Source organism: Hylaeus anthracinus, unplaced genomic scaffold (genome assembly GCF_026225885.1).
Source record: "Hylaeus anthracinus isolate JK02 unplaced genomic scaffold, UHH_iyHylAnth1.0_haploid 12002, whole genome shotgun sequence".
Lineage (NCBI taxonomy): Eukaryota > Metazoa > Arthropoda > Insecta > Hymenoptera > Colletidae > Hylaeus > Hylaeus anthracinus.
Window position 1 is genome coordinate 16,534,893 of NW_026534349.1, and position 18,505 is coordinate 16,553,397.

Sequence of the window (18,505 nt, forward strand, 5' to 3'; positions counted from 1 at the left end):
GTTCAGAGACAGTGATAGATTTTAGCCTTTCTGAAACATCGGAAGATCATTTGTGTTATTCGTCATCACCAAATGCATTCGAGTGAAGACAGAACATACATCCGATCGAGAAAATTGCAATTTTGCTCGGTGATGGCTACAACTCAGTACCGAAGAGCATCTTCTCCAGGGATCTGACTTTGCTTGGATTAAAATCGAAGAAAACGAAGTACACGGTATTCCTAAATTTGTTAACTACAAGCTCGTCCGTCAAAATAATTTGTTCCTTATTTAAATCGATATTCAAGTCTTGACATAAAATGACAAGGTTATGCTTCGCTGTGAAACGAACATCACGATGTTAAAATATTTTAAAGTGTGTGGTTCTTCCAAGTGTACAAAGAATACGACGTACAGGAATTTTTAGCGCAGATATTTCGATGATATGAAATGTGTATAATATAAAAAAAAAGTGAATTGTCTTGTTCAGTATCCAAATCAGCTGATTCCTAGATTGACAGGAAACGTCGAGTGCGATCAACATTCGAAGAGTGACGTATTTAATTATTCTGTGAAGAATATCGATATATGAAAAACGTAAATATATACAGTACTTTTAAACGTACGATTTCTTCGTATTTTAAAAAGTGAACAATTAAAAGATGTCAGGAAACAGTTCCAGCACAGTAGGTACACCAAGAGGTGGCAACTTACAAAATCGTAATTCTCAGAGAAAGGCGCTTCTAAAAGTAGTGATTCTGGGTGATGGTGGTGTTGGCAAGTCTTGTCTTATGAACAGATTTGTGTCAAATCATTTTGACGAACATAGTTTTCATACTATTGGAGTGGAATTTTTAAATAAAGGCATCGAAATCAATGGAGAGGCATATACGCTGCAAATATGGGACACAGCTGGACAGGAAAGGTTCAAGACTCTTAGAACTCCATTTTATAGAGGCTCCGATATTTGTCTTTTGACTTATGCAGTTGACGATAGAACAAGCTTTAAAAATTTAGCACTTTGGAGATCTGAATTTCTTTATTATGCTGATGTTCAAGAGGGATCCACATTTCCCTTTATTGTTGTTGGAAACAAAGTAAGTTGAAAAAGTGGTGGGTAATCAAAAGACCAATATTCATGAAAACATATCATTATATTTATAAAAACAACTGTTGTAGGTGGATGTTCCAGAGCCTGAGAAGCAAGTATCTACAGAAGAAGCTCAAGCTTGGTGTGCAGAAAATGGAGATCCCCCATTGGTAGAAACATCTGCGAAAGATGCAACAAATGTTGAAGCAGCATTCGCTGCAGCTGTTGCTGCTTGGGCACAACTTGAAGCTAGATTAGAGCGTCCCTTTGTAGAAGATACTGTTGATCTTTCTAAGCAACAATCTCCTCATCGTTCGAGTTGTTGTATGCCAATGTCTGGTGCTGAGTAGGTTACACATGCAAGATTTTTAATATTTCTATGTTTTCATAACATAATGCATGAAACTTATTTCTCAAGATCCGCAATTACAGTAACGTAATGAAATGAGTGGTAAGGAGATAAACTGACATACATGGAATGGATCCATCAAATTTGTTTACACCTGAAAGAGTACACTATGTTGCAAATTGAACCGACTCTTACAAGCAATGAATATTGTATTTAGGACATATAAGGACATTATATTATATAAGTATAAGAATTTTATTCTTTTTTTCTTTGACCTACACTATATAGTTTTGTTTTTAACAATTCGTTTAATTCTTCAGACATTATTCGTAACCATTGGCAATTCGATTACAAAAAGTGTAAAGTTTTTACATACTTGAGAATTATATTAACTTTATAGAAAGATAGTAATGTTTAATATTACCATTGCAGTAATAATCTTGCATGTAACATGCTTTTTCTTCTAGGTCTAACAAAATAATTTGAAGAGATATCTTGCCTGTCTGCAATACATTCTTCACGATAAGGTGAATTTTAATGTTTCAACCAATTTTTTGTTAGTACATTAATATAGTTCCATCTCTCGTGTTTAGACTTTATTAGTAACTAATATGTTTTACGATGCCAATGAATCTAATGTCCATGTTACTTTTACGAATTCGATTCGTTTATTTTGAATAGTTAAAATTTTCTCCAGTGTTTTTGAAATATATAATTTAAAGTTACAAAATCGCGTAAAAAAAAGGTACTATTTTACGGTTGATCTTTCCAGAACGCAACAGTAAAGTGTAAGGTCAAATTGAACGTCCTACTCGTAACACGCTTTGTGCAACTTGTGAGCTACAGACAGTATTTTAAGTGTTTCATACACCATTGGCTTGTGATAAAAGAATAATAATCATCAATTGCTTTATAAATAAGAATTAGTATAAATTGTAATTTAGTTTTGTAATCTAAATTTGCCTTATCCTTGCAGCACAAACTAAGGGCAGTGGTGTAGTATATGTCTGATTTTACAATATATATATTTATGTATATGATAAAGTGCAAAATACTCTGCTGCTCTTGGAATGATCTGCAGTAGGTGTTTAAAGAATTTCCTACAAAATTAATAATGTTATAGATATAACAAATAAAGCTTTTTGTACAATCCTATATGTATGTTATGCATTTCTAAAGTTATGTAACTTACTTAAAAGCTACTTAACGCTTTAGTAATGCTTTACATATTAAGTATAAAGAGTATGTAACAGAATTGTAATTTAAATATCCTTTCCAATAACGAGGCTTGCATTAATTATACATGTGACATGCATGCTGGTGCTTTTTGTATAGCTACATGTGGGATATATAAATTTCTAGCATCATATTGAATAATGTGTTGGTTCAAACGCGAACTGCATAAAAAATTTAATCATATCAAGGTGAAACGCGTCACCGAGTGCAACACGTAGGTTCAGTCTGCATTAACTCAGTATGTTTTATATTGTTAATCCTATATGACTTTCATTAATAATTTTATAAAAATTACTTTTGTACAGTATACATTGCATTTGTTATAGTATATTTTATGTAATATTATTTTGATGTTTATCAAAATCGCAGCCACGATTTTCATAGTATGTCTTAAATATTAATGTGTATCTACACTTTATGAATTTTATAACGCTGGAAATCGTCTTTACAAAAAAAATAAAGGTATTCTGTGCTTGTTTAAAAATGATAAAATATATTAGTAAAATGTCTTTGATACCTCACTTTGATTTTTAATTACACAAGTGAATTTGTATTTATATTGTCTTATATTTTACAAATAATAATAGTTTCTAGATTACTTTTTAATAATACAATTGTTAATATTATTATATTGTAACAGTACATCGTAACGTATGCAATATGCAAAGCAGTACTGCACACTTTTGTTCAAACATTAGTCAATCGAACAATAAACGGGTGTAAAGTATGTTACAATACAAAATTATGAGTAAACGTGTAAAAGTTTGGAGAAAAGTGTGCGCGCATCTCACTTTTCTTATTTAAATTTCTTAACAATATTTACATAGTAAATGTGCTATAGTCGTTCATGTCAAAGATCTATCTTCCAATATTTTTGTATACAAATTTGCCTTTTGTATATATTTGTTATCGAATAATAATTAAATCGTACAATCTTTTTAGCAAACAACTGAAAATAACATTCTGTATGCATAAAATAACTATGCATAAGAATAAACTAAAATATTTTTCATCGTATATTTTTTTAGATATCGTGAATTTGGCAAAATTATGTTTCCTGCACATGTTTACTGCATATAATTAATTATTTCAGAGCTTCTCTGATCAGTATGAACTTCGCGGCAGTGTACACGTATGTACATTTTTTATTATGATAATAGAATGTAATCTAAACATGTAAACAGCTAATGACAATGTTCTGTGACATCTACGATAACAGATTTTTTCCATCCAAATAAGAAGTAACCGATCGCTGCACCGAACACTACGGCAAATCCCAACCAAACATTGTACGTCATGAAGATCAGCATGAGGAAATATGACAGCACGATTTGCACAATGTGTAAGAACGTTTGAAATGTATGCATCCATGATAACATTGTGGGCCTGCACAAATTTATACAGAACAGATTAATGCCTGATAAGATTTTGAACAACTGAAAAAATACAACATGTGCAATAATATTAAATTATCATGCAGTGTAATTGTACGTGTATACATATAAGAAAGGAAAAGCTGCAAAGAAATATTAAGCTTGTAAATCACGAGTCTAGAAGAAAAGGATGAAACTGATACCTAGAGTTAAAAGAAAGTAATGTATGCATACATGAAAATAAATATATGAAAATTACGAGGAGCGAATGAAGTGTTTTCATTAATTAAGGATTGATGCTGGTAGAAGAATAAAAAAGAAGAATAAGAAAAAGAAGTAGAAGTTTAAAACGTGCACTTCCAAGAAGTAGCTATACTAAAAAAAAAAAGAGAGAAAATTAAAAATCAATGCATTCGTTTCTCCATTACTTACGGCTGTTTGTGAATTACTTCTCCAACCATACTAAAAACACAAAGTCAAATATGACAATGAATAACAAAGCTCGTCATGTTGTGAAGTGAGATTTCGAAACTAAGGTCGGATGTACGTGTAAAAAAGTAATACTTACTGTACGACTCGATTGTCTTCAGCCACAACGTTCTTTTCTGGAGGTATCGTGACGCTTCGGTACTGAAGAGCGTTATACGTTTTCCAAAATAAGTATTCTCGATAATATTTTAAACCCTCGTAAAGCGCGGCCATGATCATGATACCAATCATCGACCCAATGAGACCACCGATCGAAGAAATTTTCCAGGACTCGAACAGTACACTTTCACAATATCCTCCATGGAATGTCATCTGTAAATAGGTTCATTGTTTAATAATGTTGCAACGTGTTTTCATCTGTGAACGATACGTACCGACATACCGTGCATCCCCATATCGGCACATGGATCCGAAGTGGAAGCTCCAGTATGACCTGTATGGTCCATACCATCATGATCCATACTGCCATGATCCATAGAGCCCATACCATGGTCCTCCATGCTTGAATGAGACATGACAGCATCATGAGCCGTATGGCTACCCGATATATTCATCATGTGCGCCATGTGATCATGCGACATCTAAAAAGAAAGAAGATTCAGTCGTAATATATTTATAGGTTCTGAAGACAGTTTTGAAACGAACTCTCAAAAGAATCGAAGGAACTACAAAGAAGATCGGGAAATTTGACGATGGACAAGCATCATTTTTTCTAGCGTTAATTTGCGAAGGCAGCAATGTTCGAAGGCCTAACTAATACCAAACAGTTATCGAGGCCAGAAGCCAAACGGCCATTCAAATTCTATCGACCATCGTTTATATATGACACTATTGGTAATATCCATTCATACAACCGCTTACCGAGTGTACATTGGCACGATAATAACTTTGACAAAGGAAGGGGTGGGAAGTGTATGAAAGCGGATACCAACTATGACGAAAGTAGCATGCAAAATTTCTAATGACGAACGTTTCTTTGGGAATCCATAAATGACATCGATAGCGAACTGGATTCTATGTACAACGGACACCTGTTGCTCGAATAATACTTGCCACGCTTACAAAAAGTGTTTAATGCATATATGCACGATCCAATCGATAGCCGGTACCACGTGTCTCGTTAAATCCGATATTCACGAGAATCAAAACATTATTTAACAGTAACAAAAGATCGTAATCTTAACCGGATACGTTTGATTCTGTAAATCTAATCGATTTCGTCGCGAATTACTAAAATTAGATAGCCGCAAGGTGACCGTTATGTAATTGAAATTCATTTACAAAAAGTTTGTCGATATCTTTGAAAAACCATTACCACGTCCGGTTTCGGTATGATGCGTTAAACCCTGGCCACGTTCGACGATACTTTTTTTATTCTTAATTAACAGATTGATTTTTGTTAAGTCATGCGTTCCCCTTCGGCAGTCTGCCAAGGTAGCCGTGAACGAGTTTGGAACAGAAGTACAAGAAGAAACGAGTTCATGACTCGTGCTCGAGCGGCTCGAGAGAAGAACAAAGACATCGTGTAAAAAAATCGCGAGTTGGCGTACTTTCTAAAACAGATTTCTTTGAAGATAGGTACAGTGGTCCGACGTACCGCGACCAAACATTCCTTTCTAGAGTCTTGCACGCTATGGTCACGGAATTCACAGTGGCGATAAAATTCTTTTACTCTTTTGCGCCAACACCGCAGACAGAGCACGGTAATGTGAGACTTCTTAAGTTCTCAGAGTTCGTATAATTAAATTAATTAATAATTTAAAGAAAATAAAGATATAAAAATGATTAATATGGAGAATAATTATAATATTATTTATTAGTTGTGATTATTATATAGGCATAAGAGAAGTAAGAGAAGAGAATAGAACGATAAGAATTGAATATGTAAAACAGAAAAAGTATGTAAATTATTTTATAAAGAACAGTGACCAAGTTTCACCGTGTGTAAGTGTAATGGTAGAGCAAATATTGTAGAAAAAAGTAAGAATGACCTGGTTAGTCTGAACACTATTAAAAATTTAACCAAGCCTACCAGCATAAATGCAACAAAAAATCGCGACGACTCTCTGATTAGAAATGTATGAGCGACATGATCTGACAAGTGGTTTTAGTCTATCTCTATCCACTAAATAAGTAGCTGTGCAAGCGATGACAAGAAGCGTTTAAACCGATAAAATAATGAGTTGATAAGAGCCAAACGGCTGAAATGCGACGCCTTGAGAAAATTATACCGCTCGTTGAAACGAAACATGATATGCTTCGCGTGGAAAGCGGTAGTTCGCAAAAGGGTAACATAGTTCGTTACATTGACGTTATTCAGCTATTAACTACGTATATTGGCGAATCAGGTATTTTATTTAAACGGTTGGTGAAAGTAACAGTTTTCAAGTTAGTTTTTATTTCGCGAGCGTTTAATTTAACTACTATTTAGAAATGCAATAAATATTTATAACGATAATATTTCTTTTTGATAAAACCTTTCAGAAAAAGAAACGATATCTCGTAATGATTAGCTTCAGGTCTCGTTTAGTTTAGATCATTAAAAACGATATATTTGGTAACACAAACGTATCTTCTTTTTCTTTCAATATTTACGTATCGGCGAGATAAAAATGGTTAATAATACAAAATAAACGAAAAAAGTAGACAAAGTATTGATTTCCTAATATAATTTTTCTTTTTATCAGTTTCACTGCGATTTTCGCTGTCTTATCAACCTATTAAAGTTAATCTTAATGATAGTTAATCTTAATGTTGTTGAACGATAGTTATACCGAATATAATGAAATGTTTACAAACAATTATATACGCTTGAAATATGTATCAAAGTAACAAGCTCAATATGTCACATTTTGGCGATAAACGTTTCAAAATGTAGTAAAAATACATCAATCCGCGTGTAAATATGTACTTGCCAGTGACACTTAGCCATGCATCGATGATTTGTGACTTATACTTCGACAGCCTTGAATACACTGAACAAATACTGTGTTGTCAGTACTTCAATTGATAACTAGGGAAAAAAGCAATAAATTTGACGCGATAAAAAGTAAATCGATCAAATTGAACGTGAATAAATTAAAAAATAAAAAAACAAGAAAACAAATCGCTTTCGAAATGATGCTACCGAGTTCAAACCGTGTGCAGGAAAAAACAATAAAGCTAGATTAGTCAAGTGATAAGGTGAAAATAACAGGATCCCCGTGATAAGGCACCGCACCGTTATAAAATACGGTTAAAAATGTCGTCGTATCATATCGCATGCGATTAATTTAAAAGTAGGGATGAGTCACGTTAAAAAAACAAAAAAAAACCTGTTATTAGATCGTAATGCAGGTAGTTCACGATTGATGAACCAATTCATCTAACAATTAGGATCGGAAATATCGAACGAAATATTTAGAAATGAGAACTGTTTGAATCGCAACAAGGTTACAAATAAATTGTTACGCGTTTTATCGAAGTATTTCGATTAAAGAAACAGTAGCCGGCGGAGAATATAAGAAAAATGATCGGAGAAGTTGTATGGCAATGTATAGTCGACAATTCTTTGCTTCGCAGGAATCTTGATATTGAAATACCAAGATTCCACGTGAGGAAGTATGCATTATAATTTTCCTGGAAAGGACGTCCCGATTATTGATTAATTCCGGTATAGTGAAGGAATGCATCGACTCGTTGAATGCAAAGAACAAAAGAGATTTCCAATTACATTATCAACCCCTCACTCGTGTTGATTATAGGAATATATCTTGTTGCTTCGAACATCCTGTACGTCGTTGATTTAATGCATCGAAATTATGGTATCGTTACGTAATGTAAAACTAAGTGACCAGGAGGCGGGCAATATTGGTTTCAATTGAATCGATAACAGCTAATCTCGATTAATTAGCGTATGATACTTTGACGTCGAAATTTTCATATGAAAATCACGATTCAATCGGTGAACATCGAAGCGTAAATCACAGTTCGTTTTCTTTCAAGAAAACGTTTACAATTCCATTATAATTTAGATGAAACCGTACTTCGCACAAAATTATTTGAGTACATTCTCATGGACAGAGTTTCACGATACATTCACTTGCTATCGGTATGAACTATCTCTGTACCAATGTACCATATGTCATTTATATATATTTTCAAGAGAAAGAAATTTAAAAATTATTACTTTCAAAGAACAAGATGATGAGTAACTTATTATACATTACGAAAATGAATCAACGTGTTACTGACAATTTACGACGATGACATTAAATCCACGTTAAGTTATGTGAAAGTTTTGTTACATAGAACTTTCTTGCTGCATTCTACATAGTAACGTGAATGTAGCTGTTTAAGTAGGTCGACTGTTTGCTTCGTGTTTTATACACAAAACGAGATTAAAATTAATAAAAGTATATGAGAATGACAAGTTAAGACGTGAACTTTAAGAGCATTATGTCGTTATAATGATGATTGCATGTTTGATTATTCCGATTTGTCGCTTGAAGAATAATCGTATCTGTTACCTTCGTTGAAAATTAAGGGTTATGTCACACACGAAACACGCGTTAATTCGCGAAAATGCTTGAATGCGAAATTGATAAGTAACACGGACACTGTCACAGTTTCTGTTGCGGGGACAGCCAAACAACCTCTCAGAGATCCATTAAAAAACTGCACGCAACATTCTCGGTCTCGGTTTCCTCCATCGCCGTGGATGTAAAATACCGAAGACTCGACTGAATGATTTTCTATGGGTAACACGTCACATGAAAGTAATAGCATGTTTTAACGACAGATGGCATGATATACTGCGCAATTGTTCAAATGCTGCGGAATCGTTATACAACATTTCAACGGAAACTACTTACGTAACTATGGTATAATTAATAAAATCATACGAAAGTTGGAAACACGTTTAAAGTTTCGCATGAGATTTTTTTAAATGTACAGAATTCGTTCTTTTGTCTAGCAGAAATACCAGCGTCGTATAACAATCTTTCTTTTTCCTTATACAATTCCTGTTTGGTAATTATCGCTTCTTTTCGAGCAATTCCGTATGAATATCCATTAGTTGAATAACTTTAATTAAATCATTTCTTGCATTATTAATTACGTATACAAAACTATCTATCGTAGATCGTAGACGCGAACGCATGTGTCTATGCTACATAATAATTTTCTAATAATTACTTCTCGCCATATTCAATTTTAATTTTATTACCTAGCACAGGTACATACGAATATCGTAGTTATGATTTTATTTATTCTATTAACTATAAAAATGAGTCTATGTACTATTGTAGTGTACGTGCTTTCTATAACGAGGCAAATTCAATTCTGGCACATTTATCAGATTCAGTTTAATCCAAATTTCAGTAACTTTCGGGATATTTAGTTTTAATTCTAGCCGTTCATAGACTTGAGATCTTGTTCTATTCTGAATCGATAACGTTGCTAAGAGGTCTCTGGCTGGAGTTTTGAGACAGCAAATTCCATCGAAAGTCCAGTCTATTTTATACGCGTTGTTTGTGCGTACTTTCCGCGCATGCTCGATGGTTGTGTATTTTTCATATTTTGACAGGTATTGTAACAGTTCTTCTTGTTTTTGTTAAATATCGCATATATTTCGTCATGCCTGTTATGCCATTATGGCCGAATTTGCAACCCAGAGCGACAGATCCTCTTTGGTTTAATGCGGACAGGCCATGCGACGACGAGAGCGAGGTAGCTGCTCTTGAAGCGGAACATCAAGCATGGGTTAGAATCACGAACATAATTACAACCATTAAACTATTAAACGTATATAACTAATTCTATTTTTATGTGTTTTTTTTAGAGAGAACATGTTCGAGTGCAAGGGTACGATCATATTCCGATTGGCAAAACTGTTAGTGAAGTAAGTTAACCTCACTTTTATTTTCCTTGCGTATTTTATATTCTGCTTATCTATTTGATAAGTTTTGAAGCTAGATTCGTGTACTTCGTCGTATACATTATAGAAGCATGTCAGTTGAGGTAAAATTACCTTTTTTTATTTTTTAAAAATATTGAATCTTTTACCAGATGTGGTAGTTGTTAGGTACGTGTAACATTACCGACCGTCGGGACAGTCAACAAACGAACGAATAAAAAATATTCTCCATACAAATGTGATAAACTAGTTTCTTATATTATTGTATTGTGATTCTTTCAAATAGAATAAGCATTATATATAATTTTAAATATACTTAGTTTAGGGGATCAATAGAAGAGGAGGAAGAGGAAGAAGAGGAAGAAGGCGAAGGAGAAGAGGAAGAGGAATCAGACACCCATGAAGAGGAGGAAGAAGAATTGGATGAAATCGATATGGAAGTGAGCTATTCACACCAACAACAGAGATCAAGTCCAACGGACACTGTGACCGATCCAGTGTCCATCAGAATGGTCAGCACACATGCTGGTCGCTACACTTAGTCCATACTTTGCGAATCTTGTTCCTCTTTGACATTTTGTACACTTTATTTCTTATATTTTAAATATTATATATTGTACGTTCAGATATTAAGGATTGATAATAGAGTTTATCAGAGATTAATAATTTATTTGTATATAGAAAATAATAAAGTCTCGTAGTAAGTTTAACGCATGAAATGTTACGGTTATAGGAATTTTAAACACTGCTACATTATGAAAACACGATGAATTCAGCTGCTCAAGCATTCCCATCGCTAGTACAAGCGTCATTATTATGAATAGTCAGCGTTTTCGATTCACCGTGTGTTCGGTCAAGGACCCCGCCAACATTCGATCCAACGAGGCGAGCCGGACAACGGAAATTCTGCGTCACCGAAAAATTACGCGAAACAAGAAACGTGGACGCTGAAAATTTGTGTAACGGCGTCAACGGAAAACATGGCAACGAGTGAAAAAGAAGAGTACTCTGGGGGATTTATTTCTAGTGAATGAATCAACCATTTTTTAAAAATATCTAGTACATGTTTATAGAATGCTTTAACAATGTTTTATAAGTATCGATCTAGTATGTCTAGTAAAGAACTTCCCGCACCCCGAGATAAGCTGTTGGATAGGTAAACATTTATGTTCTAAACAATCTGTTAACCACGTGTGACTCTGAAATCACCTATCTATTATTTACTTTACACATAATTGAACATAATTTGAATTGTGCAGATCGAAAATTCGAAGATCGTACAGTTTTGAAAATATCTAGCGGTCCAGTTTGAGAAACATGGTCTCGTTTCTACTCGTCTGTCGATGGGACACGTTCCGCGAAAACTACCAGCTACGTCAATTCTTGGTCTATTTGAATGAAATTTTCTGAGTATACCATTGAAATCCAAGTTTTTCAGATAATGTAAAAAGAAGCTCGATTCTTTTAAAAGCTGTTACCACGGCGGTCTCTATGATGTACGAACGCTTGGCATAAATCAGATGCCGCGAAGTGGAGTTTTCAACGTACTTTGGTGCAGGAAATTTCGTTTGGCGTCGCGTGGATATCGTAAGGTCGGTATCGAAGTATAAAATTTCCTTCAAAGACCGATCCATGGCTCGTCGAAAGCGATCGAATACACAAGGGCTTGGCCCCTGTCCCTTTCTCTCCCAGTGTCTCGATCTTTCTCTTTGGAGAACGGGGCAAGTCGGTACCCCGCCTCGCTCGTAAAGGGCCATGGAACCGCATCATGCTCGACCGGGACACTCTCTGTACACTCCGTATACCCACCTATACTAGGTGTAAGTACACGCGAGAATGTATTATATACCTATATACAGCGCCGGCTCTCTCGGCGTGTAACTGAAGTAAAGCCAGGTTGGTGCCCCCGCTAGGGTGAACGAACGGGTACGCTCAGGCAAAAGCGAACCCGTGCGCCTCCTCCACCTCCTCCTTCTCTTTCTCCGCCACCTCCTCCTCTATGCAACGACCTCCGTCTCCTCCTCGGCTGAGAGATCCTCGCCACTGATGTCACAGCGGAATTGCAAATTTTTTTCCCCGAATACTGTCGTCCGTTAGGGAGAGCAAAACGCGACCAACGACACACCGGTGTGTTGTGGTGAAATTTTTATCGAACCCGTCCAACGACAGCTACCAAGTCATTTTCGCGATTTTTCCTCGGACACGGTCCGCGAACCTCGAACGTTGCGCGGGTCGAACATAGGGATGAGCATAGTATCGATGCTTGTTAGAGACGAGTTGCCAAAATCGCGTAACAATTAAGCCATTTTATTTTGTATTTGTTACGTAATAGTAATTTGTACGCGAATTAATGTTGCAACTTGTAGCTTGAACATAGAGGCCAACGTACACTGGAGAATCATAGATAATGTAAATATGGTTGATATTATAAGCTTCACTCTTGGGACAATAACAAATTTTCTGTTCTTTTTTCGTCTTCCATAACTTTCGTGAACTCCCAATATACATTTTAAACAGCGGATCATGTTTTCCGCATGTGTCACATAATGTATGCGATAAGCTGGATTTGTGGTAGCGAACATGTTCAGCTCGAGTTCATAAATTTTACTGGATTTAAGCTTTATAATAATTGTATTCTGTGCACAAAGTGTATGTGAAATATTCGAAAATTAACTCAGTTTCATAAACATACACGAGTGTAAAATAAAACACGAAGTTTAAATATTCTAAAGTTGTAAAGTTTGAATTCTTATTTAAAGGTTTACTTCATTGTATCCTAAGTCAATTGACTCTTCTCGTTGCTTGATCTTTAAGGTGTATCGATGTTAGGCTTGTGAATATTTTGAGGTGTCTCGTTCACTCGTAGTCGAAAGCGAGTAGCAAAGATATTTGCAATTTTATTCGAGCAATTGAATCGCTTCAAGGTTAATTTAACTCGCGCGCACCGCCAGCGAGCGTTTCCATCTCCCTTGAGCGCTTAGCGTGTTGCGAAGCATAAATCTCGGGATTTATGAATCGCGTAGTTTCGTAGATGGTAATACCCTACGGTTTTATGAATTAATACCGGTCATATTAGACGCATAAATCTCAGCGTTCAGGTGGATGGAATCGTCTATGAGGATTATCCTGCCGCTACGCGATTCTACCGCGGCAGCTCGTTAGATCGCTGCGATCAATCTTTCAAGCCCTACGAAAAGGGGAAGAAACGTTCCTTCGTGGCCAAACGTCGCACAAAGTTTTTGCACGAAAATGCAAATTTCGAAAGGACAGTGTCACTCCTTTATTTTAATCATTCGATAGAAAATCCTTGTTTAGTATCTGTGTTGGTCCTCAGGAAAATTCTTGGCTTTGTGTACAAAAAGGATATCGATTTAAGAAACAACATTTTATTACAACAAAATGTACTTATTTCATTTTAAATCTTATCCTAAGTCTACTCATATGGAAACACCATTCCATGGAATAGAGTTTAGAAAACATTGTGTTAGAGAATCATCGGCAAACCCGTACCAAGGTTTATCAGAACTGTTTTGTTTCGACCAGTGGCACGTGTCCCTGAAGGTTGGCCTCACTTTTATTCCAACGTTGCTTAGCAGAAGGGAAAGCCACGGGACACAGTGGCCAGACATCGAACGTTACTCGAGTCTTCGATGCGCCATTCGGTGTTTCGGTTCAATCTTTGCGTCGTAAATTCGTAGCAACGTGTTCGAAACGATAACGATCAATGCAGCGGGAATCTAATCTTGATGTCTGCGTTCATTTCGCTTATCGATAGCGGACGGTCGAAATGTACGCGCCCGCCGGGGCCTTATCGGATTTCAATTGCTCGACCAAGTTCAGGCCTCTGTGTCCACGAGCGCGACGCGCGCGAACAATTTCGACACGCGTGATCTACTTTGCGTCCTCGCTAATGTCGACTTGACCTACTGGCCTACATGTAGGTAGTTTAAGCATCCATCCATCCGACCTTGGAGCGATATCAGCCGCGTCCACCCTTTCTCGAGATTTCGCAAAGCGTCGACTCGATGGAACGGCTGTGCCCCATCATCGTCCAGTTCAGGTGGGCCAAAATTTGAAATTAAGGTTCACGATGATAAAGATTCTTAAGTGACAGAGACACACGAGGAGTCGAATCAGTTACGTAAGATAGATTTGTTTCAGGTGGACTCCTCCCATTTCGAAGCTTCGCATGCCGTATTTTAACGGACTTTCCAGCTTTAAGAAAGGTAAATCTCATTCTATATAATAACTAGTAACATTTCTTCGACTTTCGAGTGTTAAAAATAATATCATATTAACTTTCCAGTTTGATTCCCTACAGGCCAGGTCGCCGAAGAGGATCAGAATTATGCCCACCCAAGAAATTTCAATTTGATGTCTGGCTGCCAAAAAGTAACGATCTTCTCCAAAGAATACGTCGATCCCGGATTCCTTTTTCAGATTTTCTGCAGTTGCGCGGCCGTCGAGTCTATCGATGCGATTTTTACGCTCATGGAACGCAATAAAACGTTGCAAACAGTAAACGTCGCGAACGGTTAACGCTCAATTAGCGATTTACTGCCACTGTGGAGGTTGGTCCGCGCGTCAACCGTCGTCTTCAGCGGAACGCTAAGGCGCACACCGCCGCGGGGGAGCAGACCTCGACGGTCTAATGTCGAGTTAAGCACCCCGACCTACCTCAAAAGACGTTGCACCGACGTAACAGATAATAAATCCCGTGCACTGAGAGCTAGCAAGCGGAAAGAAAATGAGAGTGTCGGGAGCGAAGATTGGACTGACGGTGGCTTTTCTCTTGGCGAGCCGCTCGGGTCCCGTAGGATGTGTTGTTCCCTCCGCGGAGAGGACGATGAAAAAAGCCTGGAATGAATGCGGAATGCGTGAAGTAAGTGTGGAATTTAGATGGAAAGAATTTGGAAAAAGAAAATCCATGGCAATAATACGCAGTAACCCATTTGCATCGCCAAGTTGAACGTGCCACGAGCGTTCATCATCGATAAGTCATCGTCGACCATCGCAGTCGGTTTGTATCGGAGTCGTCAACCCTTAACGGTTGAGATTTTTAGATTCGGGTACGTTATACTCTATACAATTCTTATACAAGTATTGTACTATTTGTACTACGTAAAAACATGACATACATTGTATGTTACAATTTGCCCTCAGGGGCTGTAGCGGTGTTTGTAGCTACAGTACGGGCTTAGCAACCACGAGATACCCGAGCTAGAGGGGCCCAATAGATGAAAAGTAAGAGATACTGCAAACAGTATTAAAATAATGCAGGAATCACGTAAGACGATGATAAGAAGAATGGAAATAAGCTAGTAATAAGTAAGCAGTAGTGCAATAACTTTCTATAATAAGTTACGCACTTTAAATAAACGAATGAATGTATGTTACAATACAAGTCAGTACCATACTTAGAAAACGAGCCTCGAATCCGGAAAAGAAGGCCAGACAGGGGGAACGCACTGACGCAGTCATATTTTCGCTAAAATTCATAACACGGCTATATATGTACGCAATTCTTCCTATTACCCAACGAATGTTTATGTTTGAAAGTATTTTTAAAAATATATTCGTCACCGCTCGAGGCTTTATCGTAACTAGAGGAGTCGCGCGCGAGCGAGAGGCGACGAACAAGTGTGCTCGCGCGACAAAGATGGCTCGAGGAGCTCGCGAGACAGAGAGAAGATCAGTCGAGTGATGCGCGCGCAAAGGAGAGGAAGAAAGACGGAACGAGCCGAGCGCGAGCAGGAAGAACGGCACGAGCGAGAGCTAGGGACTTCGGGAGTGCTCGGTCGCTCAGTCGAACGCGCGATTACAAGCACATGAGACGCGTGGGCTCTCTCGACGGCCAGCCTGGAAAGTGTTTCCATTCGTACGCGAGACCACGTGCCGGCGAACACCGCCGGAACGCGACTCACTCGAGTGACATAGGAAAACGGACAGGACAGCACCGTGTGCGGACACCTCCCTCTTCGCGCTTCCGTGGCACTTGGTCAATCGAACCTAACCTCCCTCACCCCTGGATGCACCCGTGGAGAACGCGGTATCGCGGCCGCAGCTGAAAGAATATCGCGACGAGGACGGTGCGCAAGTTGCAGTGTGTGGGTGGTTTGTCAGTTGGTGACTTGAAGTGAACCGAAGATCAAAGGAGGAACGGATCGAGCCGACGATCGAGAAGAAGGAAGGAAGAAGCTTGCGCCGCACTGCTGGATCCAGATGTCACGGGCACATCCTCGATCGGTGAGTGACGATACGTTTACTTTTCTCGAGGGTGAACCAGCCACTTGAATCGCTCGAAATCGGGGTCACCGATTCGGTAAATCGTTCGTGCGAATATGAGCGAAATTTTTCTCGAATATCATCGACGCGAAACGGTTTATCGATGGACAATAAGAATTAACTGTCAATCTATTATGTTTCGAAATTAACACGTTTTGACCGCTACGATGGTCATTGTCGCTGACTCTTCGAACTTGGACCATGGTTTTACTTTTTGGAGTAATTTGAAATTCTTCTTTCAGTGAAGCTATGGAGTTGAATATTAAATAAGCGAAAAGAGAAATTTATACAAGCTATCGACACTGTTCTTCCGTGCAATTTGAGTTTTATTCTTCCTTTAAATCGCGTACATAGAAGAGTCAACGCTAGCGACGAATTATTCTCATTGAATCGGAGCTAAAGCCATATTTTCAATTCCTAGGTAAAACTTTAGCAGTCAACAACGTTAAGGGGTCTTGTATCAGATTTTCTACCGAATACGATATTCTTAAGACGGTTAGGGAGTGTTGATCGCGATGTCGATCGACGATTTGTTAGCGGTCCGACAGGATCGTCTATTTTTTCTCGAAGAATCGAGGGATGGGTTCCGCGAGGTTTCGAGCGAAAATGCTAGCAGTGTAATGGGAAGGCCGTTTTTTTCGAGCGAAATTGGTGAAATCGGGGCAGGAAGGAGGGATCATTGACCGTACAGATTAAGACGGCCTAGGACATCGTCGAAAGTTTCGGCCAGTCATGGAAAAAGTGTTCACCGAGAACGCCAAGCAGAACCGCGACCCAGTTCCTTTTCAGAATTTTTCCAACGTTTCGACGACAACGTGTGTCGATTTTGGAGCGTCACAGGGGTCATCGAAACGCATCGCGATTCGTTACGGTGCGCGTCAGTATTCTTGGTACCTTGTTTACGTTCCTAGCGAAACACGCCAGAACGAACAGAGCTACTCCTTGACTGGGAACTGAAATAGATTCGTAACATTTTACGTTTAACTTAAACCTCACCCGTGTCAATATTTAACTTTCCCCTGGGAATACCTCTCGAATCCCGAAGCTATTTATCGCGAGATTCGGATCCACGAGGATCCCATTCGCCCTAGGGAATTATTTATTGCCAACTCGTTACGAGTCGCGGGAAGTACCACGCTGGCGTTAACCCGCTCGAGCCGGATTTACACGAGTGTTGCAGGGAATCGAATTTACATTCGTTTGATGAACTATGAAACAGATGATTTTTTTCCACTAGTTTCGAGGCAATTTTTATCATTTCTTTTGCAGTCACATTAGTAAACGGTTGTAGCGTTGGTAGCTTTTTTTATTGTTTAAATATAGTTTATGATGGAAATATTTTAGAAACCAAGAAGAATGTCAGGAAAAGAAAGTCGATTCTTTTGCCTAGAGAAAAGAGTAGCACTGTAAAGTATTCTCCCTCTTAAGAACAGAATTTATAGAGTAATTCGGTATTTATGATGTCCATCGATGGCCGGCTGGTTTGCTAGCAAATTTTGTTTACGCTTGACGATCTTGCGCCACACTTTCTTTCGTCTCTATTAAAAATTGTAATGACTCGCGTTTGTTAATTACATTGGAACGAAAAAGCAACCGCGAGAGACGTAGAGAGACAGAGAGAGGGGGAGAAAGTGGCGTCGAAACTGAGAACACCAACGCTGGTTACAGAAAGTCAACGTAAACGTGTAAGCGTTACGACCGCGTAGCGTCACGTTGAACTATATATACATATATATACATACATATATATATATATATATGTGTGTGTGTGTGTGTGTGTGTGTGTGTGTGTGTGTGTGTGTGTGTGT

General features: G+C 37.9%; 5 protein-coding genes across 14 annotated transcripts in view; 3 read left to right on the forward strand and 2 right to left on the reverse strand.

The window, feature by feature from the left end:
* LOC128892339 (14 kDa phosphohistidine phosphatase-like) overlaps positions 1 to 18,505 on the reverse strand; it is a 122,657-nt gene that overhangs the window by 87,337 nt on the left and 16,815 nt on the right. The gene's annotated exons all lie outside the window — the stretch shown is intronic.
* Positions 639 to 3,279, forward strand: LOC128892333 (ras-related protein Rab-9A). Of its 7 annotated transcripts, XR_008461046.1 has the most exons (5): positions 639 to 1,076; positions 1,159 to 1,415; positions 1,488 to 1,662; positions 1,886 to 1,945; positions 2,191 to 3,279. XR_008461046.1 is itself a non-coding variant. In XM_054152704.1 (4 exons), the coding sequence occupies exons 1-3, from the start codon at positions 642 to 644 to the stop codon at positions 1,902 to 1,904; spliced, it is 711 nt and encodes a 236-aa protein (XP_054008679.1). In that variant the 5' UTR covers positions 639 to 641; the 3' UTR covers positions 1,905 to 1,945; positions 2,191 to 3,279. The 7 variants fall into 7 exon arrangements, 4 of the variants coding, with proteins under 4 accessions (XP_054008679.1, XP_054008677.1, XP_054008680.1 ...); XR_008461045.1 differs by having other exon boundaries at positions 1,488 to 1,945; XR_008461044.1 differs by having other exon boundaries at positions 1,886 to 3,279.
* LOC128892335 (high affinity copper uptake protein 1) lies at positions 3,177 to 9,238 on the reverse strand. 3 transcript variants are annotated; one of them, XM_054152707.1, is made up of 5 exons: positions 9,025 to 9,234; positions 4,891 to 5,097; positions 4,596 to 4,828; positions 4,460 to 4,489; positions 3,177 to 4,040 (listed from the first exon to the last, which is right to left on the reverse strand). In XM_054152707.1, the coding sequence occupies exons 2-5, from the start codon at positions 5,095 to 5,097 to the stop codon at positions 3,839 to 3,841; spliced, it is 672 nt and encodes a 223-aa protein (XP_054008682.1). In that variant the 5' UTR covers positions 9,025 to 9,234; the 3' UTR covers positions 3,177 to 3,838. The 3 variants fall into 3 exon arrangements, with proteins under 3 accessions (XP_054008682.1, XP_054008683.1, XP_054008684.1); XM_054152708.1 differs by having other exon boundaries at positions 9,114 to 9,231; XM_054152709.1 differs by lacking the exon at positions 4,460 to 4,489 and having other exon boundaries at positions 9,025 to 9,238.
* Positions 10,014 to 13,137, forward strand: LOC128892340 (anaphase-promoting complex subunit 15-like). 2 transcript variants are annotated; one of them, XM_054152716.1, is made up of 4 exons: positions 10,014 to 10,258; positions 10,338 to 10,397; positions 10,733 to 10,924; positions 11,146 to 13,137. In XM_054152716.1, the coding sequence occupies exons 1-4, from the start codon at positions 10,133 to 10,135 to the stop codon at positions 11,152 to 11,154; spliced, it is 387 nt and encodes a 128-aa protein (XP_054008691.1). In that variant the 5' UTR covers positions 10,014 to 10,132; the 3' UTR covers positions 11,155 to 13,137. The 2 variants fall into 2 exon arrangements, with proteins under 2 accessions (XP_054008691.1, XP_054008690.1); XM_054152715.1 differs by lacking the exon at positions 11,146 to 13,137 and having other exon boundaries at positions 10,023 to 10,258; positions 10,733 to 11,122.
* Positions 15,976 to 18,505, forward strand: part of LOC128892321 (ecdysone-induced protein 74EF) — a 210,608-nt gene continuing 208,078 nt past the window's right edge. The window contains exon 1 of the mRNA XM_054152672.1: positions 15,976 to 16,658. The gene's annotated coding sequence lies outside the window, so the exon portion shown is untranslated. The remainder of the gene's footprint in view (positions 16,659 to 18,505) is intronic.

What these genes read in the sequence shown, in the direction of transcription:
- LOC128892340 (XM_054152715.1), top strand. Translation starts at nt 10,133, where the DNA reads ATGCCTGTTATGCCATTATGGCCGAATTTGCAACCCAGAGCGACAGAT. An exon ending in AAGCGGAACATCAAGCATGG is followed by an intron (nt 10,259 to 10,337) that starts GTTAGAATCACG and finishes TGTTTTTTTTAG; the next exon opens with AGAGAACATGTTCGAGTGCA. An exon ending in TTGGCAAAACTGTTAGTGAA is followed by an intron (nt 10,398 to 10,732) that starts GTAAGTTAACCT and finishes AAATATACTTAG; the next exon opens with TTTAGGGGATCAATAGAAGA.
- LOC128892335 (XM_054152707.1), bottom strand. Translation starts at nt 5,097, where the DNA reads ATGTCGCATGATCACATGGCGCACATGATGAATATATCGGGTAGCCAT. An exon ending in TGGGGATGCACGGTATGTCG is followed by an intron (nt 4,829 to 4,890) that starts GTACGTATCGTT and finishes ACCTATTTACAG; the next exon opens with ATGACATTCCATGGAGGATA. An exon ending in GAAGACAATCGAGTCGTACA is followed by an intron (nt 4,490 to 4,595) that starts GTAAGTATTACT and finishes TTGTGTTTTTAG; the next exon opens with TATGGTTGGAGAAGTAATTC.
- LOC128892333 (XM_054152702.1), top strand. Translation starts at nt 642, where the DNA reads ATGTCAGGAAACAGTTCCAGCACAGTAGGTACACCAAGAGGTGGCAAC. An exon ending in TTATTGTTGTTGGAAACAAA is followed by an intron (nt 1,077 to 1,158) that starts GTAAGTTGAAAA and finishes CAACTGTTGTAG; the next exon opens with GTGGATGTTCCAGAGCCTGA. An exon ending in ATGCCAATGTCTGGTGCTGA is followed by an intron (nt 1,416 to 1,487) that starts GTAGGTTACACA and finishes TTATTTCTCAAG; the next exon opens with ATCCGCAATTACAGTAACGT.